Source organism: Salvelinus namaycush, chromosome 3 (genome assembly GCF_016432855.1).
Source record: "Salvelinus namaycush isolate Seneca chromosome 3, SaNama_1.0, whole genome shotgun sequence".
In the NCBI taxonomy this organism is placed as follows: domain Eukaryota; kingdom Metazoa; phylum Chordata; class Actinopteri; order Salmoniformes; family Salmonidae; genus Salvelinus; species Salvelinus namaycush.
The window spans coordinates 87,862,144-87,886,006 of record NC_052309.1 but is presented as its reverse complement, the minus strand read 5'-3'; the positions used below and the strand labels follow the sequence as shown (position 1 = coordinate 87,886,006).

General features: G+C 40.9%; 2 protein-coding genes across 2 annotated transcripts; one reads left to right on the top strand and one right to left on the bottom strand.

Moving 5' to 3' along the window:
• The first annotated feature begins 3,076 nt into the window (after window positions 1-3,076).
• Window positions 3,077-4,111, top strand: LOC120044700 (dexamethasone-induced Ras-related protein 1-like). The gene is made up of 2 exons (XM_038989378.1): window positions 3,077-3,353; window positions 3,576-4,111. The coding sequence occupies exons 1-2, from the start codon at window positions 3,083-3,085 to the stop codon at window positions 4,109-4,111; spliced, it is 807 nt and encodes a 268-aa protein (XP_038845306.1). The 5' UTR covers window positions 3,077-3,082.
• Window positions 4,112-4,836: 725 nt separating this feature from the next.
• On the bottom strand, window positions 4,837-5,898 carry LOC120044699 (mediator of RNA polymerase II transcription subunit 9-like). The gene is made up of 2 exons (XM_038989377.1): window positions 5,799-5,898; window positions 4,837-5,558 (listed from the first exon to the last, which is right to left on the bottom strand). The coding sequence occupies exons 1-2, from the start codon at window positions 5,876-5,878 to the stop codon at window positions 5,339-5,341; spliced, it is 300 nt and encodes a 99-aa protein (XP_038845305.1). The 5' UTR covers window positions 5,879-5,898; the 3' UTR covers window positions 4,837-5,338.
• Between the last annotated feature and the right edge of the window lie 17,965 nt (window positions 5,899-23,863).

Below are 23,863 nucleotides of genomic sequence, written 5' to 3'. Positions count from 1 at the left end.
CCTGCTTAGTTCCCACCTCTAAAATAATGGGTACATGACGCCCCTGCCTGTTACCCATAGATAGACAGGCTAGAAATGTTTTAACAATAAATGAATAAAATAAGCTTGCATTCAATTTGACATTCAACCACTGGCGAAATACCCTCACAATGATTTCAAACTGTGTTTCTAATACACAATGAAATGAAACACAGACTACCCCTTGCTAATCAGGAAACTCTTGGGTATGTTGTGGTGGACTGTCATTAAAATGACTTCACGGGAATCTGGTAATTATGTTTGTAGTGTAGCTAGCCACTGAGTGGCTCTAAATTCACAGTCAGCATGCAGTCAAAGCTATAACCAATTTTCGAGCAAACTAGTGCTCTCAACAGGCTCTGCATTTCAGGAATCACAGTAGCAATTAATCCTGGTGCAGGTTAAATTATTTAGCCATTTAAACATACGTTTTTTAAGGAAAACACTACGTTTTTGCTATAGCCCTCACTGGCTTTCATAACGGAAAACACAACGTTTTTGCTATTGCCCTCCCTTGCTTTCATGCGATTTAAAGGTGAGCTTGTCCTAGGTGTCGGACTCGAGGACTGTTGCTATCCATTGGAGCGCTGCGATTGGTTGCCCAAAATTCTGGGGCGGGGCTTAGTGAAGAGTCAATTGCCCCTTCTTGCACACAACAAGCTTCCATTCCCCGTCACAAGGGAATTTATGACTGATTTAAGAGGAAATGAACAACCCTCTTATGGTCAAATCTTACTTTATTTGGCACTAAATACGTACTTACTATAGTCCTTTTTTTATTGATATGGGAAAGCATTTTTTAAAATTAAATTGAACATGTGCTCTTCTTGACAGAATTTTTACATTTGGTTAAATCAGTACCCACAATTGACTAATTTCGTGGATAAGACCCACAACTGTTATAGTCTGTGAACTGAATAATCTTCTCACTGAACCTTGAAAACATTATAAACTAATGGTACTCATTGTCAAGTATTCAAGTTTAATTATGTTTCTCTGAACAAATACTTTCATTAAGGAAGTGCACTTAAATTATAGTTAGAATAGGCTCATCAGAATATAATTTTGTATTCAAAAGAAGAGCACTTTAATCATATTATTTAGTTTTTCTGAACAAATACTTTTCTACAAGGAGAGTGTAACGATTCTCGTCCTGGGAAGATGAGGAAGGATCGGACCAATACGCAGCGTGGTACGTGTCCATATTTATTAAATGAACACTGAAATAACAACGATTATGACCAAAACAGTTCTGGCTGGTGAAGACACACAACAGAAAACAACTACCCACAAACACAGGTGGGAACAGGCTACCTAAGTATGGTTCTCAATCAGAGACAATGATAGACAGCTGCCTCTGATTGAGAACCACACACGGCCAAACACAAAGAAATAGACAACATAGAACACCAGACATAGAATGCCCACCCCAACTCACGCCCTGACCAAACCAGAAAGACATAAAAAAGGAACTAAGGTCAGGGCGTGACAGAGAGCACTTTGATTATATGATTTAGTTCAATTAGGTTTGTATGAATGTTTTCTAAAAGAAGTGGTCTTCCTATACATTTATATAAATAAATGTATGATTGGAGCATAAATCCACACGTTTTTACATCCATTAGTCAACACAGCCTACAGGTTGAGAGAATGGACGAGAGAGAAAGAGAGAATAGACACAGAGAGAGGGGGATGATTGAGAGAACAAGAGTGCTTTCACTTTTGTTTTGAGAATGTAGACAAAAATAATGACCTTGATTTACTCTAAGGTGTGGAGAAAGATAGGGAATTTCACCAATAACTCGTTTTATGTTCAGTAGGCTCACTATGGCAGGCTATAAGTTGATTGATTGTAATCTCATTTGAGTAGGCCTACTTACAATTCATATGTAGCTTCTCTGCATTAAAGTCTATCAAACACATGTGAAATATTTTGTCTTCAATGGGACTCCCTGTTAAAAAAAGTCAAATAAATAAATAAATACATTATTGGTAGCTGGGTCAGTTCAATTGTGTCTACCATAATTTGGTTATTACCTTGGTAGGACTACCAGGTTAAGCACAATATGTTGAGATTTCTTCAACTGCAGGGACAACACCTTTTTAATAGTTAGCAGAATGTATTTTTCTTCTATAATTCCCATAAAAATGTCTATACTTCTATAATGTCCATACTGTAGCGCCCTCGTCCGGTCCACACAGAAAGTATGTGCCCGAAATACGAGGCTCACTGGGCTGCGCAAGCTCAGCTGACGGTTTTCAGGACAGGGTACAAGAAACTGAACGTCTCGTGAAACAGAAAATGGGCGAAGGACGGTCTATGTTAATTTCTTTTTGGCAGTGAAACATGTTGACATGAAACATGAAAATTAATTACAAATGTTGCGTAATATTTATTTATATTATTTGCACACACAGTGCTCAACATTACCATAATCACCAAATTAATAACACTATGTTATTGAGTATTTGTCCTGTTTCTGGTGTTTTACTTGAATGCAAATCCTTGTAATGCATGGTGGATGTAAACATGGTTATGTGTTACGCCGTCACCAAAAGAGGAGGTTGCCTACACTTTATGCATTTATTTATAAAACACTGCACTATGATGAATTGTCAGTAAAAAAATATATCTGCAGAAGTTTAACTCATTAAGAGTTTCTGCGAAATTGGTGTTAAGTGAAAAAGTACACTGTTGCATTTTACGCAAACTTTACACAGGGTTTTTAAACCCATTTATTTCTCTAAATTATTTATATACTTTACTCTGTTCGCTCAGATAGAGAGTCTGTACAGACTCACGTATAAACAGACGCAAAGTCATAACTACAGACTCTCTCTCATACGATCTATGCATTCTCCCCTCAGACGGACGCATAATTGCATGACGCACCGGGGAGGAGTGTGGTCGGCATCGCCTATATATACCCAGTCGCGCTCGCTTCAAACTCAGCAGAGTAGCAGCGCTAACAAAGAGTCAGGATCCCCCAAAAGCAAGTAGAGCTTGCATTCAGCATCTAGCTCTCGTACCAAAGACATTTGTCGGTGCGCAAAACTCGCAATCATGATTAAAAAAATATCGCCTTCTGAGAACGAGTTTAACATCCCGGCCAAAAACTGCCACAGGATGGTGATTCTAGGATCCACAAAAGTTGGCAAGACTGCTATCATCTCTCGGTTTCTAAATAAAAAAGTCGAGGACCAGTACACGCCAACAATCGAGGACTTTCATAGAAAATTATATAGCATTCGGGGAGATGCGTACCAGTTGGACATTCTGGACACCTCTGGAAACCATCCTTTCCCCGCTATGAGGAGACTCTCTATCCTTACTGGTAAGCTTAACTCTGAACGAATGAAACAGACAAATGTCTTTATGTAAAAGTGAATCATAATATTAAGCTGCATTCTGCAAATCACTTTCTATGAGAATATTTCAATTTAGCTTCACTAAAATGCATGCTTATGCGTAACGCAAAACTTGTGCTGTGCATTATGGAAAGTACATTGACTTTTGAGCTGTGATATTAATGTTCCTTCCATTTCTCTCTCCTCAGGTGATGTTTTTATCTTGGTGTTCAGTCTGGATAACAGAGACTCCTTCCAAGAGGTCCAGCGCCTGAAGCGTCAAATTTACGAGACCAAGTCCTGCCTGAAAAACAAAACCAAGGAGAACGTGGATGTCCCGATAGTTATCTGCGGGAACAAGTGTGACCGGGAGTTTAACCGGGTGGTTCAGAATGAGGAGATTGAGCAGCTGGTGGCTGGTGATGAACAGTGTGCCTACTATGAGATCTCTGCAAAACGGAACACTAATGTCGACCAGATGTTTCAGACTCTTTTTACCATGGCTAAACTGCCCAACGAGATGAGCCCGGACTCTCACCGCAAAGTGTCCTTACAGTTTTGCGAAGTACTGCAAAACAGCAGAAGAAAGTCATTCAGAAATAAGAAATTCAAAGACAGCGAGGTATACGGGATTGTGGCACCGTTCGCGCGCCGACCAAGCGTGCACAGTGACTTAATGTATATCAAAGAGAAAGCTACTGGCTGCAGCCAGGGAAAAGAGAAAGACAGATGCGCCATCTGCTAAGGACTCACTTGACAATGCACATGGAGACATGTTACGAGATGTTCTATACAGCGATGGAGATGATACCCGCCAGGCTTCGTGCCAGTGTGCTGAGTCCGGGATAAGGAAGCACGTCAAGACGCAGTGACAGCCAGGGGTGTATGTCCCAAACCATGCGAGAAGGCATGCCATGGTCATTGTCAGATATTCCCTGTGGAGTCAGGGTGATCAAATGTGATCTGGCTTCAGAGAACCTCTAGTGTTCTTGTCACTATAGCTACATGCTGTAAAATGACATTACTGAATGGAGAATGTAGCCTACACTTATGGGGTGGCATTTGTTTACATGTTCTTTTTTCACACGGAACTGAACTTGAATGTTAATTGCATACTTAACGCATATGAATGCTTATTCTTATGTCATCGTTTACTTTTCACAAAAAAGAAACATGGAGAAAATAAAATTATCCATTTGAAACGTATATCCTATGTCTATCATCATTTTTAACATTGGTAAAGCATATTCCCAAGCCCTTTCAGTGACACTCATACCATTAGCTAAACAAGTAACCTGTACCTAATTTATGAAATACATCATTTCTGTGAAGAGTATATAGCATATGGTAGCTAGCAGATTGATGTTTCCATTTAGGCCGATAAGCTATTCACATGTAATTCATGAAAAATAACAGCGCACGTAAGGTGGCTCATGCTACAATCTTACTAAGAAACGGAGTTAAAACAAGTCAGAAGGAATTAAAACAAAGGTTTATTTTAGGCCTACCGCATTGGGAATCTGCAGCACTCAATCTTTATAGCACACCAACAAAACCATGACCTAAAATAAGAATCCACTGCATATACAAACTTGACGAGGGCATTATAATTCAGTATGGATAATACATTTTTTACAAAGTAAAAATGGGACAGTTTACAAAACAACAAGATAATGCCTGAAGGTAGTGTTATAGTGAAATAAAATGTTTTCTGGTGGTTTTGACAAACGGGATGAGTTCAAGTTATACTGCACGAGTTGTTAGGTTGGAAAGGCACATGAGATAACACGGAGCCAAGAGATGGAATCCCCCAAAAATACTCCATATAAACAAGATCATTTCTCACGATTTCAAATGGATGGTCATTTTCTCAGTCCTCTAAATATAAAAATATATCATTTGCAGTACATGTGTGTTCCTCTCCAAGTGTCTCCTGAATTCAGTTAGTTTCTTTGGGACTGTCAAACATCCCTCACGACGCTTTGGGAACCTCAAACATACACAAACTCTTGTATTTCTGCAGTAGCTGATTCTTGGTGCGGACTTGCTCCCGCAGCGTCTCCAGTTCATGCTGCTGCTCGGACAGGCTCATGTCAATTCCGGGCATGGCTCCGATCTGCTCGCGCGCTTCATGAATCCTTGTCTTAAACTTGACCAGTTCTTGATGGACATCTTGACTATCTTTGTCCATGCTTTCGACATAGATGGACAAAGAAGTACACGTTGTTTAAAACATATTATTTTTTACAAAGTACTTAAACATAATTTAACCAAATTGTTGCTGCTTTTCAAGATTAGACTTTTGAACTGCAACTAGCAAGCTGGCTAACGTTAGCTTCACAACACGTCCTACCAAACCAGGACAAATATATTCATCAACTCTCCCCGGTAATAAACACATTATAGAAATATATGTCAAATTAAAGATTTACCATTTTATAATGTCATGAACCAAAGGGAGAAAAGAGCAATCATCGTTCTCACTTCCTCGCTTTGGTTGATTCGTCGCCATCACGGTCGATGCGAATTGACTGGCGCCTACAATTTACATCATCAACCAGTGGCAACCATAGACTTATATAGACATCGCATCATTGTACAGTATCTGTCCCATTATGGCATTTGTGAGAGCACTGAAAATATTATTAGTATACTGACAATGTATGTTCCTCCGCCCTAACAATGGGATTCCTTTCTTTGGATTGGTAGATACATTTCATTATTGTAATCATTTTCTAAATATTCAATGAGGTTGTTGATGTCAGCTGCCTGTATTCAATAGAGAGATGCTACGCTACTAGCCGCATGCCAGGAATATGCATAGCCATCTCAAGACAACTCCTATATAAAGTGTTTTTTTCTCAAAGTTTCCGTGATGTCACGTGTCATACTTATATCAGTACACCTGTAACAACTTATGCATTATAAAAAATTTATTAGATCAAATAAACCTCACGCAGCAAATAAGTCATTAATTGTCAATAAATTCGACACGCTGTCATTGACCTCCATACAAAAATACCTTGCTTGATGGGCAAAACAACGAAAAAACGCCACCTGCTGGAGGGAGACAGATTTTCCTCTGAGTAGGGCCTTTCTCTTCCTCTCTGAGCACGAGCAGCGCCATGGAGGCCATCTCCATTTTGAAGTAGTCCATTTTCTTCTACTATTTCTATGAGTTGGCAAACAAACTGAAAAGGTGCATACTGCCACCTAGAGTGTGTTGTTTGAACAGCTATAAAGCCAATGTTGCCGGGTTTACTGCGACCTGCAGTTATGGAAGGTTTCATCACACGTATAATTCATTGGCTGATACCTCCTAATGACCTAGATGGAATTATAGGATCCTCAATTCCTTAACCCATAGGAATTCCCACCCAGTTGACTACTTCAAAATAGTGAAAGTCCTCAATAGATTTGCCTATACTAAAATAAGAGTCCTCTATCTATCTCTATGGTGCATTCGAAAGAGAGAGAAAAAGCTAGCTAAGCAAATTACTTTAGATGAGAAGAATGATCTATTTTTAATAACTTTAAAATACATTTAAAAATCGAAAGTCCTAATTGTATTATTATTTTTGGTTTGTTGTTAACGTTTACTTGGCATAATAACCAGAGGTGGAATAATATTTGTGACTTGATGACTGTAACTGTTTCCTGTAAAATTGTTAAAGCTTTCATTTTGAAATAGTAAGGGCAACTGAGACATTTTGTCACTGGAGCAACAGAAAACGATTTGCACTGTTGCAACATCATCACATAATGTTCAAAATGTTAATCTGGAAACACCATAGTCAGGTTCTCCTTTATACTACTTATAATACATTTTAAAAAGGAATGCATGGACTGATGGTGACAGAACAACCTTTTTACGGATTTGGTTTTGTGATAGGTAAACTGACAGGGACAGTCAGCTACAACTAGGTCCTGTATCTCAGTTGGTAATGTTGGCATCACTAAGGTTGTGGGTTCAACTCATGCAAGGACTACAGGAAATTAAATTGTAGACTACTCACTATCCTGTCAGTCACTTTGGAAAAATATTACTAAGTGGCATACATTATTATATGCATCTGTGGTATGGTGGCAGGTAGCCTAGTGGCTTAGAGTGTTGGGCCAGTGACCGGAAGGTTGCTGGTTTGAATCCCCAAACTGACTAGGTGAAAAATCTGTTGATGTGCCCTTGAGCCAGGCACAACCCTAATTTCTCCTGTAAGTAGCTCTGGATAAGAGTGTTCTAAATGTCTACGTAAAATGTCTTACTAGTACTGAGCTAGCATAGCTTAACTGTTAACGAGTTAGTGTCCGCTATGAACCTGGACTAAAACGGACCAATAAGAGCGGTCCTCTGCACAACCTCCAAGCCTTTCAAAACACTGGGTGACATAACACACAATTGCTGCCCGGTCTCTGACTGAGCAAACACAAGACTGTTTAATTAAATGTGCAGGATGAGTTAGCATGTGGCTAACTGGCTATATCTACATAGGCTAATGCAATGCAGTCAGGCGCTATTGTTTACAGTTTGTGTTGGTGTCAATGCTATATCCAGCTCAATACTATATCCATGTATCCAGGCCAATGCTATATCCAGGTGTGTACATAGGCCTAGTAAACCCAAAGGTCACTGATTGTAGTGGTTGTGCCACTATAAGTCTTACCCCCTGGAGGGTTCTGGTCCAGCATGGATGAGAGGAGGAGGAAGGAGTGGGTAGAAGGGAAATCGTGGTGGAAGAGTGGGTCATGCGCTCGCTTGCCCATTGTAGTTTCCTGCTTAGGCCTACAGATGAGTTAGCTGACAACCTCAAGAAAACGATGAGTGCGATTCAATGGGGCAGAAGCCTGGGTGTTGTTGTGATTCCGGATGGCCAGATAGCTAGCAAGTATTGGTAAAAAGCTGTAGACAGGTGGTTATTACCAGGTTATGATGAGGTCTTAACTATGACCAGTAGGATACACAATATAGCACATAATATAGTGGTCACAATTATGACCAACTGGTCGTATGGTGGTCAGAAAAATATGTCATACTCTGGTCAGTAAAAATACGTAAAATAAACGTCCTTTTCCAAACAGTTTGCGACCAGAATAAGACGTCATAAAAATATGTCATACTGACGTCTTTTCAACCAGGTTTTGCCCACTGGGATGACAAGACGCTGCCATGTGGGAAATCGTAGGTGACTCGTTTCAGCTAGTTTTATATTTTTCTTTATACCGTGTCTTGATTTGAGGTGTTTTGACTGATGTCATGTGTAACGCAGGTCAACTAATGTTGAATACTAATCGGTACTAGTAAGTTTCCAGTAACCGATCATATTATACTATATTGCTATTGATATGTTTAAGTTGACAGCTATTACAAATCAGATGCCAGAAGCTGCATGATGAGCAATTTATTTTGAGCCAATCAAAATCCATTTCCTAACCTCACATTATACGCCAGTTGGCGCCAACATGTTCAAAAAAACGGAGCTAGAACGGAACGTGAAGAGCTACCGCCATTCCATGGAAGAAAAGCTCGGTTTTAAATCGTTGAGAACTTGTATAAAACTGAACTAAAAAGAGAGAACTGGATATTTAACACTCATTTATCTATACAAACGTGCTGTGAAGGGATTGAGGGAAAGATTGACGCCAGGATTTGGTGAGTTTTGGTGAGTTTTCATATTGCTAGCATTTTGTGTGTATTCACACTGAACCAAGAATATGCACAAGGCGTTAACATTTAGGCTAGGTCAGTTATCGATCAATTGAAATAGCAAACTTTAGTGATCATGCTACTCATGCATGGCGAACTATTTTAGTTTTCATAATTTGATAAAATGTGATTAACTAGTATCATAATCCATTTTGGTACACTTATGTTTTAGATGACTTTATAAGAAATGAGGTTGTCGGTGTAAGCACTAGTACTTTTCATTTGCCCGGGCTAGTCTATTGTTCAGTCCACGTGAGCCTTGTGCTATAGTTGTGTAAAGTCCTTTGCATGAGAAGATTTATTTTTCTTGGAGAACACTATGGTGTGGTAGGATTTTTCTTGCAAGACATCATTGCATCATACATTGCAGTGGGATTGTTATAAGCACATGCTACACTTAACTTTGGGCTAGATGTGCCGCTAGCGACCCCCCTTGACATCATCCGGTGAAATTGCAGAGCGCGAAATTCAAATGACAAAAATCGTAATATTAAACATTCATGAAAATACAAGTGTCATACATAATTTAAAAGCTTAACTTCTTGTTAATCCAGGCGCTTTGTCAGATTTCAAAAAGGCTTTATGGCGAAAGCATACCATGTGATTATCTGAGGACAGACACACAAAAGCATTACATACATTTCCAACCAAGCAGAGGCGTCACGAAAGTCAGAAATAGCGACAAAATAAATCACTTACCTTTGAAGATCTTCATCTGGTTGCAATCACAAGGGTCCCAGCTACATAACAAATGTTCCTTTTGTTCGATAAAGTCATTCTTTATATCCCAAAAAAGTAAATTTCATTGGCGCGCTTGACTCAGTAATCCACCGGTTTCCCTCGTTCAAAATGCATACAAATGAATCCCGTAAGTTACCAATAAACTTCTTCCAAACATATCAAACAACGTTCCTAATCAATCCTCAGGTACCCTAATATGTAAATAAATGATACAATTTAAGACGGAGAATACCGGAGACCATTACCGGAGATAAATAACGAAGTACACGCCCTCACCGGAATGCGCAACAAACACTACAGCCAAAATGGGAGCCACTTACTGAAACTCTTTCTAAAGACTGTTGACATCTATTGGAAGCCCTAGGAACTGCAATCTGGGAGGTATTCCTTTATATTCCCATTAACAGCCATAGTAATTAAAGGTGAGCTGAAGAAAATACATTCTGGATGGATTGTCCTCGGGTTTTTGCCTGCCATATCAGTTCTGTTATACTCACAGACATTATTTTAACAGTTTTGGAAACTTTAGAGTGTTTCCTATCCAATACTACCATATTATATGCATATCCTAGCTTCTGGGCCTGAGTAACAGGCAGTTTACTTTGGGCACCTCATTCATCCAAACTTCCGAATACTGCCCCCTAGCCCGAAGAACACCTTACAGTGTTTATTGATAGGCACGGTCACTCACATTTGATTCCATCTCATAGTGGTTTATGTCTGTATTTGTGAATTGGTTTGTGGTCTGTGGATTCATGATTATTGTATTGTTATTGAACTTTGAACATTGACATCTGAGAGACCCTCAGATTAAGATAGTTGGGTGCACCCTAGTAAACTATAGGCAGGATATAGTCTATTGTCTATTGTACTACTGAACTCATTGTACAAATTTCCCATATCAATATTTACTCAAGGTGATTCATTTTTTTGTAAGTATTTTTATTTACACAATATAAGCTGGCATTCCTTTCCTAAATGATTCAGTTGTGTAGTTTTCATTTGTCTTTACTGCTCCAGTAGCGAACCTACTGTAACTGGTCCAATAGAGTTTAAGCTTAAATATATAGTAGCCCATAGTGTTAAGCAATTGTTACATAAAGTGGCGAGCTTGCCAGGAGCCGTTTGGAGTATTGAATGATCACTGTGAGACTTAATATTAATAAGAAGTTTAAAATTAGGGCCCACAACAACAAAAAATAAAAATAGATTTAGTAATGCGAGAAGAAGTAAAAACCTCTAACTCTGTTATAGTTAGTGGCTTTACCAATAGTGAGTTGGATAACGAACTCTCTGAATATCTCAAAACTGATCAAATCAGTCGGTTTTTTCCGTGTGGATAACCAAATGTTTGAGTTCCACAAACACATGATAGTTGAGTTGACCTACGGCACATCTATGAAGTTGTTAGAACCCATATAGAACCCAAGAGCCGTAGCCAAGTTGATGAAGTCTACCACGTGAAAGCTTTAGCTACAGTGTACACCTCCGCCGCAAGAAGTGGCGCCACCAAGAGCTATCTCCAAGAATTGCAGATCATTTCCAAGTTGAGTGGAAAACCCTTTGAGGAGGTACTTCAGGAGGAATTATCCAAACTTAGTAAATCTGCCATTTCTCCCTTACCTGACAAAACTCAGAGCCATTATACAGAGACAGGCCCTGAATCAGAAGACTTAGCACCTGCACAGCCGAATGAGAGCGGGACCATGCCACACTCTGCTCTGCCTACAACCCAAAACCTGACCAATCCCATCTCATCACCAGTTACTCAACCAGCTGATGTAAAAATTAAATCAACATTCACTGTAAGTGACGCCAACCCCACTGATGTGCAAAGGGTCGTTATTGAACACATTGTTAGGAAATAGGATGCTACGTTCCAACACCATTTATCGTCAAGACTCAGATCATTCTCTGGTAGATCTCCGCGTCCAAACAATGAAGCTGATTTTGACACCTGGCATGCTAATGTAGAACTCATCTGAAGTGACCCTGGCATGTCAGATCTTCATCGTACTAGAATCATTTTTGATGGTTGTGAGAAAGAAGAACAGTGATATAAGGTTCATTGATTACCACAAACTCAATCTGCAAACCATCAAGGATGCATACACCCTTCCAAACCTGGAGGAGACTTTCTCTGCCCTAACTGGTTCTAAGTGGTTCTCTGTTCTTGATCTAAAATCAGGATACTACCAAATTGAAATGGAGGAGTCGGACAAACAAAAGACAGTGTTTGTGTGCCCATTAGGGTTTTGGGAATTCAAAGGTATGCCACAAGGGATCACAAATGCACCAAGCCCATTTTGACGGCTACTGGAGCGCTGTATGGGTGACATTAACCTGAACGAGGTTCTTGTTTTCATTGATGACCTAATCATTTTCTCAGAGTCCCCTGAAGAACACAAAAGCAGGCTGTTTAAAGTTCTTCAACATCTCAAGGAGTATGGGCTGAAATTATCACCAGAAAAATGTAAGTTCTTCCAGACCTCTGTGCAGTATCTAGGCCATGTCGGGTCAGAGAATGGAGTTGAAACTGACCCTGAAAAGATTGAAACGCGTCATTCCTTGGGTTCTCTGGTTATTACCGGAGGTTCATCCAGGACTACTCTAGTATCGTCAAGCCTCTAAACAACCTTACCTCTGGATATCCCCCACTACACAAGGGGAACAGGAAGAAAGAGAAAAGTAGTGAGTATCACAACCCCAAGGAGCCATTTGGAAACCGATGGACACCCATCTGTCAGCAAGCATTTGACACAGTCATTGAAAAGCTCACCTCAGCCCCTGTCCTGGGATTTGCCAACCCCAAGCTCCCCTACATCCTGCACACAGATGCAAGTACTTTGGGTTTGGGTGTTGCTCTATATCAGGACCAAGACGGGCAGAAGAGAGCAATAGCGTTCGCTAGCAGAGGATTGACCTCTAGTGAATCGACGTATCCAGCCCACAAGCTGGAATTCCTAGCACTTAAATGGGCAGTTACAGAAAAGTACAGTGGCTATCTGTATGGGAAAGAATTCACAGTCGTAACTGATAGTAATCCACTGACGTACATCTTGACTTCTGCCAAACTAGACACCACAAGCCACAGGTGGATTTCTGCCCTCTCCACCTACTCATTCAAGCTGCAGTACCGTGCGGGCAAGCAAAACCGAGATGCCGAAGCACCTTCAAGACGTACTCACAGCCAGCTTTCAGACGATTTCTCCTCTCAGAAAGAGCAGGAAAGAATCCATCAGTTTACTCTCCATCTGGAACAATCTAAATTCCAAAACAAAGTCCACGAAGATGTAGTCAAAGCAGTCCGTGATCGACACACTGTTCACTACACTGACCTTGAAAAGAGCTGCTATACGATCTTGCTGGTTGAGTCTCTTGCCTTCCACTCCAGTGCAATACCAGATGTTTTCCAGGAAGAGGAACATCAAGATGGGTTTCCAGTCATTCCTCATTTGTCAGAGAAGGAGCTGATGGAAAAACAAAGAGCTGACGCTAGCATCAGAGAGGTCGTCACTCAGTTGGGAATGGGAGAAACCTCCTCCCACTGTTAGAGCCGAGTTTCCAGAACTCACTCTGTTGCTGCGTGAGTGGAACCGGTTAGAGCTAAAGAATAGTGTTCTTTACAGGAGAAGACAGGAAGGAGCCAACACTATGTGCTTCCAGAAGAGCTGAGAGCAGTTGCATTGAAAAGTCTGCATGATGATATGGGTATCGAGCGCATGATGGATCTCATACGATCCCGGTTCTATTGGCTCAAGATGTCAATGTCTGTGGAGGAGAAGATTAAGACCTGTGTGCGGCGTAAAACCGTCTCAGAGAAATCTGCACCTCTAGTTAGCATTAAGACCAGCATGCCTTTGGAGCTAGTATGCATGGAAATCCTTTCCTTGGAGCCTGATCGTAGTAACACAAAGGATATACTGATAATTACAGATCATTTTACCAAGTATGCAGTGGCCATACCGACTCCCAACCAGAAAGCCTGCACTGTTGCAAAGCCTTTCTGGGACCACTTCATTGTGCATTACGTTTTTCCTGAGCTCCTCCATAGGTACCAAGGTCCTGATTTTGAATCACGAACAATCGAAGAGCTGTGGGAGATTGTTCTCACTTTCTTAATTCTAGCAACGCCATATCATCCAAGAGGAAATCCTGTCGAGCGTTTTAACAGGACGCTACTCCAGATGTTTGGTACTCTGAGCATGCATGACAAAACTCACTGGCGTGACTTTGTTAAACCACTTGTACAAGCATACAACTGCATGAAGAATGAAGTCACCGGCTACACTCCATATTAACTAATGTTCGGGAGACAACGTAGACTACCAGTTGACATAGCCTTCAATCTACTTGTTAATGACCAGAATAAATTGCATTCACAGTATGTGCAAGACTTGAAGAGTCACCTGGAAGAAAGCTACAGGATAGTCACCCGGAACGCTCTCAAAACAGCTGAACGAAACATAGCCAGATTTGACAGGCATGTCACAGAGTCCACCCTTGACGTTGGTGACAGAGTTCTTGTGAGAAATGTTGAACTGAGAGGGAAACATAAGTTGGCTGATAAGTGGGAAACTGACATTTATTGTAGTCACTAAATGTGCATGATTAGCATGATCACTAACATTTGCTATTTCAATTGATGTTTATTGATAGGCACAGTCACTCACATTTGATTCCATCTCATAGTGGTTTATGTCAGTATTTGTGAATTGCTTTGTGTTTTTCTGTGGATTCATTTTTAATCATAGACAAGAGTTAACTGTTTTCCCTGACATGTCTGAAAGTGCTGAAGAGGCAAATAACACAAGGGATAATGTCCCTGTTGAACTTGCTCCAGTTGACTCGTTTGCTATTTCAATTGATCGATAACTGAGCAAGCCTAAATGTTAACAGCTTGTGCGTATGCTTGGTTCAGTATGAACACCCACAAAATCCTGTTTACAAAAGGTACTCACCAAATCTTGGCGTCATTCTTTCCCTCAATCCCTTCACAGCACGTTTGTATAGATACGTTACATCAGACTGACAACTTACCTGAAGAACCTGAAACACCTGACAGTGAGACAAACCTAACTGGTCCAGTAGAGTTTCAGCTTAAACATACAGTACAATAGACTTAGATATCGGCCATATATCCTGCCTAGAGTTGGGTGCACCCTAGTAAACTCTATCTTAATCTGAGGGTCTCTCAGATCCTGACCTGTTCAACAAACAGGATCACACAATATATGGGTCTTGCTTCCCATAGTTACACATGCATTGGTTTTGTTGCTAAGCAACCAACCAGTCTATAGCTGCAGAATGGTTTCCTGCTCAGGCTTATAGCTGCAGAATCGTATAGATACAGTATCATCCTGCACTCTAAGCTCTCCACTCTCTCCCCTCTCAGCAGTAGCAGCAGGTGGCAGCGAGTACAGATCCTTGAGAGTCTTTCTTTACATTGTGTATCCCTCTGGCCTGAGCCGTCTTATCTGTTTGAATAAGATACGAAAAAAGACCCACTGGTGATAGGATTATTAGACCGGCTGCTATTACAGCAACACTGATTGCTATTTGCAACACTGCCAATAGTAGGTGAGAAATGTCACCTGTACTCGAGCCAATCGAATGACCTACATATAGTTTAAAAAGGTCACTCTGAGTCTCTGACCAGTGCCTCCTATCTTTGGCCCCATTACAAGCTCTGACAATTAAATAATGTGACAACTGTTATGTTTGATGATTGATAGGAGTTAGCGATGTGACAGCTCGTCGTCTTGTCAGTTGCCAAATGCTTTGTTTTTCATTAACGTTTCTGTGCATGAGGTTAATTATGCAAAGTCAACCTACTGTATTCCCAGAGTTCATACAAGGCGAATCATGGATTGCAAAAGTAGTAAGATAATACATTGTATCTAGTACAAGGCTCAGTTCAAAAGGGGAAATAAAATCCTTCTGCATTGTGTCATCACTGAATAACAAAATAATACATTTCAAGTAATTCAAAAAGTTATTAGAGTAGCATTCATAATCACAGGAATTAATTAACTTGACCATATCACCTTAATTTAAAATGTAAACTTTTATTTGCCACTTGCATTGGACACAACAGGTGTAAAATGGTACAGTGAAATTCTTACCTTGAGAGCTCTTTTGTCACAATGTAGCAATACTACTACTACTACTAATAATAATAATAATAAAACATAAAATAAAAGTAAGAATAAAATCACACAACAATTACAATCAGAGTTAAAGAAACATGAGAATGCCAGTATATACAGGTCAGTGCCAGTACCTCATTCAATGTGCAGGGGTACTGGAGTGGTTGTATATACAGGTCAGTGCCAGTACCTTATTCAATGTGCAGGGGTACTGGAGTGGTTGTATATACAGGTCAGTGCCAGTACCTTATTCAATGTGCAGCGGTACTGGAGTGGTTGTATATACAGGTCAGTGCCAGTACCTTATTCAATGTGCAGGGGTACTGGAGTGGTTGTATATACAGGTTAGTGCCAGTACCTTATTCAATGTGCAGGGGTACTGGAGTGGTTGTATATACAGGTCAGTGCCAGTACCTTATTCAATGTGCAGCGGTACTGGAGTGGTTGTATATACAGGGCAGTGCCAGTACCTTATTCAATGTGCAGGGGTACTGGAGTGGTTGTATATACAGGTCAGTGCCAGTACCTTATTCAATGTGCAGCGGTACTGGAGTGGTTGTATATACAGGTCAGTGCCAGTACCTCATTCAATGTGCAGGGGTACTGGAGTGGTTGTATATACAGGTCAGTGCCAGTACCTTATTCAATGTGCAGGGGTACTGGAGTGGTTGTATATACAGGTCAGTGCCAGTACCTTATTCAATGTGCAGGGGTACTGGAGTGGTTGTATATACAGGTCAGTGCCAGTACCTTATTCAATGTGCAGGGGTACTGGAGTGGCTGTATATACAGGTCAGTGCCAGTACCTTATTCAATGTGCAGGGGTACTGGAGTGGTTGTATATACAGGTTAGTGCCAGTACCTTATTCAATGTGCAGGGGTACTGGAGTGGTTGTATATACAGGTCGGTGCCAGTACCTCATTCAATGTGCAGGGGTACTGGAGTGGTTGTATATACAGGTCAGTGCCAGTACCTTATTCAATGTGCAGGGGTACTGGAGTGGCTGTATATACAGGTCATTGCCAGTACCTTATTCAATGTGCAGGGGTACTGGAGTGGTTGTATATACAGGTCGGTGCCAGTACCTCATTCAATGTGCAGGGGTACTGGAGTGGTTGTATATACAGGTCAGTGCCAGTACCTTATTCAATGTGCAGGGGTACTGGAGTGGTTGTATATACAGGTCAGTGCCAGTACCTTATTCAATGTGCAGGGGTACTGGAGTGGTTGAGCTGGATGTATACATAAAAAGTGACTGGTAGTAGGATTTCAAATAAAATGAAAAGTTATTGGTCACATGCGGTGAATACAACAGGTGTACACTTTATCGTAAAAGTCTTACTTACGAGCCCATTCCCAACAATGTAGAGTTGAAAAAGTATCACGGATGGAAAGAAACTTAAGGCCCCGACCCGCTCCACTACAGCCCCATTGATGTGAATGGGGGCGTGTTCGGCCCTCCGTTACCTATAGTCCACGATAAGCTCCTTTGTTTTGCTGAGGTTGAGGGGGTGGTTGTTGTGGTGGCACACCACTGCCTGCCATATCTCTGATCCCCTCCCTATAGGCTGTCTGATTGTCGTTGGTGATCAGGCCTACCACCGTCGTGTCGTTTGCAAACTTAATGATGGAGTAGTGTTAGTGTTGGAGTCGTGCTTGGCCACGCAGTCGTGGGTGAACAGGGAGAACAGGAAGGGTCTAAGCACATAACCCGGAGGGGCCCCATGTTGAGCATCAGCAAAGTGGATGTGTGTTGCCTACCCTCACCACCTTGGGGCAACCCGTCAGGAAATCCAGGATCCAGTTGCAGAGGGAAGTGTTCAGTCCCAGGGTCCTTCATTTAGTGATGAGCTTGGAGGGCAGTATGGTGTTGAACGTTGGTTGAGCTGTAGTCAATGAACATTCTCACATAGGTGATACTTTTGTCCAGGTGGGTAAGGGCGGTGTGGAGTGCAATAGAGATTGCGTCATCTGTGGATCTGTTGGGGAGGTTTGCAAATTGGTGTAGGTCCAGGGTTTTTTGGGATGATGGTGTTGATGTGAGCCATGACCAGCCTTTCAAAGCACTTCATGGCTACAGATGTGAGTGCAGAGGGGCAGTAGTCATTTAGGCAGGTTACCTTGGCATTCTTGGTCACAGGGAATATGGTGGTTTGCTTGAAATATGTAGTTATTACAGACTGTGTTATGGAAATGTTTTCAAATTTCAGTGAAAACACTTGCCAGATGGTCAAGTACACGCCCTGGTAATCTGTCGGTGAATATTAACCTGTTTAAAGGTCTTACTCACATCGGCTACGGAGTGGCCTCATGGGTGGAATGTTATTAATATTGTTCATCATTTCATAATTAATAAACTTTTTTTTTTTAACCATAGAATATTTGGTGTTTCTATGTCAAACGGTTATGCTATATTTCAGTCAGCTGTGATGTGTACAAGATTTAATATTGGGATGCAAACACCAAAAAATGTCAACTCTATATCTGACATGGTACAGGTGTCTTCTTTTTACAGCCCATAACCATGTATATGAGGTGTCTTCTTTTTTAAAACCCATAACTATGTATATGAGGTGTCTTCTTTTTTAAAGCCCATAACTATGTATATGAGGTGTCTTCTTTTTTAAGCCCATAACCATGTATATGAGGTGTCTTCTTTTTTAAAGCCCATAACTATGTATATGAGGTGTCTTCTTTTTTAAAGCCCATAACTATGTATATGAGGTGTCTTCTTTTTTAAAGCCCATAACCATGTATGAGGTGTCTTCTTTTTTAAGCCCATAACCATGTATATGAGGTGTCTTCTTTTTTAAAGCCCATAACTATGTATATGAGGTGTCTTCTTTTTTAAAGCCCATAACCATGTATGAGGTGTCTTCTTTTTTAAGCCCATAACCATGTATATGAGGTGTCTTCTTTTTTAAAGCCCATAACTATGTATATGAGGTGTCTTCTTTTTAAAGCCCATAACCATGTATATGAGGTGTCTTCTTTTTTAAAGCCCATAACTATGTATATGAGGTGTCTTCTTTTTAAAGCCCATAACCATGTATATGAGGTGTCTTCTTTTTTAAAGCCCATAACTATGTATATGAGGTGTCTTCTTTTTTAAAGCCCATAACCATGTATATGAGGTGTCTTCTTTTTTAAAGCCCATAACTATGTATATGAGGTGTCTTCTTTTTTAAAGCCCATAACTATGTATATGAGGTGTATACTTTTGTGTCGAAGTAGATTTGATTAAGACTACCAAGAAACATTCTGTGTGATGCTGATTTAGCAACCTAAAATACAAGGTTAATAATTAGAATCAATAACAATTTAGCAGCAGCGCACGTTGTGGGTGGAGACCTGTGGATGGGCATAGGGTCAGTGCGGATAATCTGTGGTAGAGGGAGAGCAGTCATTTTTAGCCATTTAACAGTCTTATGGCCAGGGGATAGAAGCTGTTTAGGAGTCTGTTTGTCTGAGCCTTCATGCACCAGTACCACCTGCCGGACAGGAGCGTGGAGAACAGTTCTCAGATACTGCCTGGCATGTACGATTAATAAGGTTAATCATCTACAAACCGTGTCATTACCATGACGTAAATCAATAATACAATCAAATGAAGAGTTAGAGCACTTCCCCACAGCTGTAGGTGGCTGAACCTCCCAATGGTGCACATTGCTTTATCTTTGGGGTGTCTGGTATTATCTGGTGTTGTTGTCAATGTTTTATTTTTGGGGTGTCTGGTATTATCTGGTGTTGTTGTCAATGTTTTATTTTTGGGGTGTCTGGTATTATCTGGTGTTGTTGTCAATGTGTTATTTTTGGGGTGTCTGGTATTATCTGGTGTTGTTGTCAATGTTTTATTTTTGGGGTGTCTGGTATTATCTGGTGGTGTTGTCAATGTGTTATTTTTGGGGTGTCTGGTATTATCTGGTGGTGTTGTCAATGTTTTATTTTTGGGGTGTCTGGTATTATCTGGTGGTGTTGTCAATGTTTTATTTTTGGGGTGTCTGGTATTATCTGGTGGTGTTGTCAATGTTTTATTTTTGGGGTGTCTGGTATTATCTGGTGGTGTTGTCCTAACTGGTATTATCTGGTGGTGTTGTCCTAACTGGTATTATCTGGTGGTGTTGTCCTAACTGGTATTATCTGGTGGTGTTGTCCTAACTGGTATTATCTGGTGGTGTTGTCCTAACTGGTATTATCTGGTGGTGTTGTCCTAACTGGTATTATCTGGTGGTGTTGTCCTAACTGGTATTATCTGGTGGTGTTGTCCTAACTGGTATTATCTGGTGGTGTTGTCCTAACTGGTATTATCTGGTGGTGTTGTCCTAACTGGTATTATCTGGTGGTGTTGTCCTAACTGGTATTATCTGGTGGTGTTGTCCTAACTGGTATTATCTGGTGGTGTTGTCCTAACTGGTATTATCTGGTGGTGTTGTCCTAACTGGAATTATCTGGTCTAGTTGTCATAAGCCCCCCTGTCCTGTCCTCACCCATATTGTTTGAAGTGCCTGGTAACTGGTCGAATTAGCCCATATAATGGATCCATTCAGCTTAGGAGCCCAGTTCAGTAACATGCACGCACGCGCACACGCAAAATGATGCCTTAGTCCGACACCACGTAACTCAACTGGGTCACATCAGGATTTTCACCCCCGCTTCTGTCCATTTCAGACAAAGGGCACCGCCGTTGCTGTTTAGATTTTTTATTACACAGACAACTGAAAGGATTCATGCAACGGCAATATTCCTGGCCCAGCAGTTTGTTTGAATAGGAACATTCATGTAACTCAGGAAGTCTGCATAGATGTATAATCGTTTGAAGGTCAGATTCAAAAATATGTTTTCTGAGTGATTCCTTAGGTCTTGAGTTAACCCTTATGTCTTCAGTTAACCCTTTGGCATGTAATGTATTGTAGAAGATAGGAACACCATATACTTGACCAGTAAATGTAGATGGACAGTAGATTGGCCATGTGAATGAAACAATATATAAGAATGAAGGGTTATTCTATGTACATTTGGGATGCCAGCTCTATGCAGGTTCATAAAAATAATATATATTTTCCAAGCCTTATAAACTCTGCAAAAAAAGAAACGTCACTTTTTCAGGACCCTGTCTTTCAAAGATAATTCGTAAAAATCAAAATATCTTCACAGATCTTCATTGTAAAGGGTTTCAACACTGTTTCCCATGCTTGTTCAATGAACCATAAACAATTAATGAACATGCACCTGTGGAACGGTCGTTAAGACACTAACAGCTTACAGACGGTAGGCAATTAAGGTCACAATTATGAAAACTTAGGACACTAAATAGGCCTTTCTCCTGACTCTGAAAAACACCAAAAGAAAGATGCCCAGGGTCCCTGCTCATCTGCGTGAACGTGCCTTAGGCATGCTGCAAGGAGGCATGAGGACTGCAAATGTGGCCAGGGCAATAAATTGCAGTGTCCGTACTGTGAGACGCCTAAGAAAGCGCTACAGGGAGACAGGACGGACAGCTGATCGTCCTCGCAGTGGCAGAACACGTGTAACAACACCTGCACAGGATCGGTACATCTGAACATCACACCTGCCGGACAGGTAGAGGATGGCAACAACTGCCCGAGTTACACCAGGAACGCACAATCCCTCCATCAGTGCTCCGACTGTCCGCAATAGGCTGAGAAAGGCTGGACTGAGGGCTTGTAGGCCTGCTGTAAGGCAAGTCCACCCCAGACATGACCGGCAACAACGTTGCCTATGGGCACAAACCCACCGTCGCTGGAACAGACAGGAATGGCAAAAAGTGCTTTTCACTGAGGAGTCGTGGTTTTATGGTACCCTTCCTGCAGGCACATCCTTACATGACCCTCCAGCATGACAAGGCTGGCAGCCATACTGCTCGTTCTGTGCGTGATTTCCTGCAAGACAGGAATGTCAGTGTTCTGCCATGGCCAGCAAAAAGCCCGGATCTCAATCCTATTGAGCACGTCTGGGACCTGTTGGATCGGATGGAGAGGGCTAGGGCCATTCCCCCCAGAAATGTCCAGGAACTTGCAGGTGCCTTGGTGGAAGAGTGGGGTAACATCTCACAGCAAGAACTGGCAAATCTGGTCCAGTCCATGAGGAGGAGATGCACTGCAGTACTTAATGCAGCTGGTGGCCACTGACTGTAACTTTTGATTTTGATTCCCCCTTTGTTCAGGGACACATTATTCCATTTCTGTTAGTCACATGTCTGTGGAACTTGTTCAGTTTATGTCTCAGTTGTTGAATCTTGTTATGTTCATACAAATATTTACACATAAGCTCATGAGGTCTTTTAAAGGTTATATTCTTCAAGAATCATTGGCTATGTATCCAGTGGCAATTTTTTGTAAATCTTTTTGGGACAAAAAATAAGAAAAGTGTGCTGAATGCCAGCAACTCCACTACACAACAAAACACTAAACAATACATTAACTGCACTATAACTGTGACAAACGTTGACAACAAACTGTTAGGGCCTACATAAAGCTGTCCCAAAAGCAGTCCCAACATCTTATCACTGCTACACCTGGCTATCAGCGGAGCCTTGTCTGGCAGCGAAACAGTTCATTCAGCCTAATTTACTGCCTTTTTAAAAAACATAGCTGATATGGCTGACTTACCTGTCTGGCGCAGGCGTTCCGCTAGCGACCCACCTCGACAACATCCGGTGAAATTGCAGAGTGCCAAATTCAAAATACAGAAATAGTCATAATAAACATTCATAAAAAAATACAAATGTTAAACATCGGCTTAAAGATGAACTTCTTGTTAATCCAGCCGCTTTGTCAGATTTCAAAAAGGTTTTACGGCAAAAGCATACCATGCGATTATCTGAGGACAGCGCTTACAAAAGCACACAAACATTTTACAACCAAGTAAAGGAATTACAAAAGTCAGAAATAGCGATAAAATTAATCACTTACCTTTGAAGATCTTCATATGGTTGCAGTCACAAGAGTCCCTGCTACACAATAAATGTTTGTTTTGTTCGATAAAGTCCCTCTTTATATCCCAAAAACTCAGTTTTGTTGGCGCGTTTTGTTCAGTAATCCACAGGCTCAAAGGCGGTCAAAACATGCAGACGAATACATCCTAATAATACCGGTAAAGTTCGTCGAAACATGTCAAACGATGTTTATAATGACTCCTCAGGTTGTCAATTGTCTAAATAATCAATAATATTTCAACCGGACAATAGCGTATTCAATAGAAAGGAAAAACAATGAAGGGCGTGTTAGAAACTCTATAGGCATTCAATTGAAAAGTACCCACATCAAAAAAATCGCACTTCCTGGATGGATTTTCCTCAGATCTTTGCCTGCCATATCAGTTATGTTATACTCACAAACATTATTTTAACAGTTTTGGAAGCTTTAGAGTGTTTTCTATCCAAATCGACCAATTATATGCATATCCTAGCTTCTGGGCCTGAGTAACAGGAAGTTTAGTTTGGGCACACTTCTCATCCAGATGTTGAAATAATGCCCCCAAGCCATAAGAAGTTTTAAACAAATGTGGTTTCTAATGACAATTGATATGTACAAACTATGGCATAAGGGGATGACAATTGGATAATAATTTTGATTAAAACATGAATGAGCGAGCTAGACGTAGTCAATATAACTCTGTTTAGCACTTTTGAATTGTACAGCGACAGAATTCAGAACATGAGCAGTTCTTACAGTGTTCTCCCTGTACACCAAGTCAGAACCGTAGGAAAAATAAAAGGGGCATATAAGCAGACAATGAAAGCTCTTACAATATTCAATGATTCCATTTCTCTAAAACAGGTCATAGGCTACATGTGCACCACTAAGTCAGAACCTTACAAAATTAAGAGGGGTAAATAGACCAAATTATTAGGGTGAGGCACATGGGCTACTAACATCTTTCTAC

Coding starts and splice junctions, on each gene's coding strand:
- LOC120044700 (XM_038989378.1), top strand. CDS start 3,083: ATGATTAAAAAAATATCGCCTTCTGAGAACGAGTTTAACATCCCGGCC. Junction 3,354..3,575: donor GAGACTCTCTATCCTTACTG/GTAAGCTTAACT, acceptor CTCTCTCCTCAG/GTGATGTTTTTATCTTGGTG.
- LOC120044699 (XM_038989377.1), bottom strand. CDS start 5,878: ATGGCGACGAATCAACCAAAGCGAGGAAGTGAGAACGATGATTGCTCT. Junction 5,559..5,798: donor GTTCATGACATTATAAAATG/GTAAATCTTTAA, acceptor CTATGTCGAAAG/CATGGACAAAGATAGTCAAG.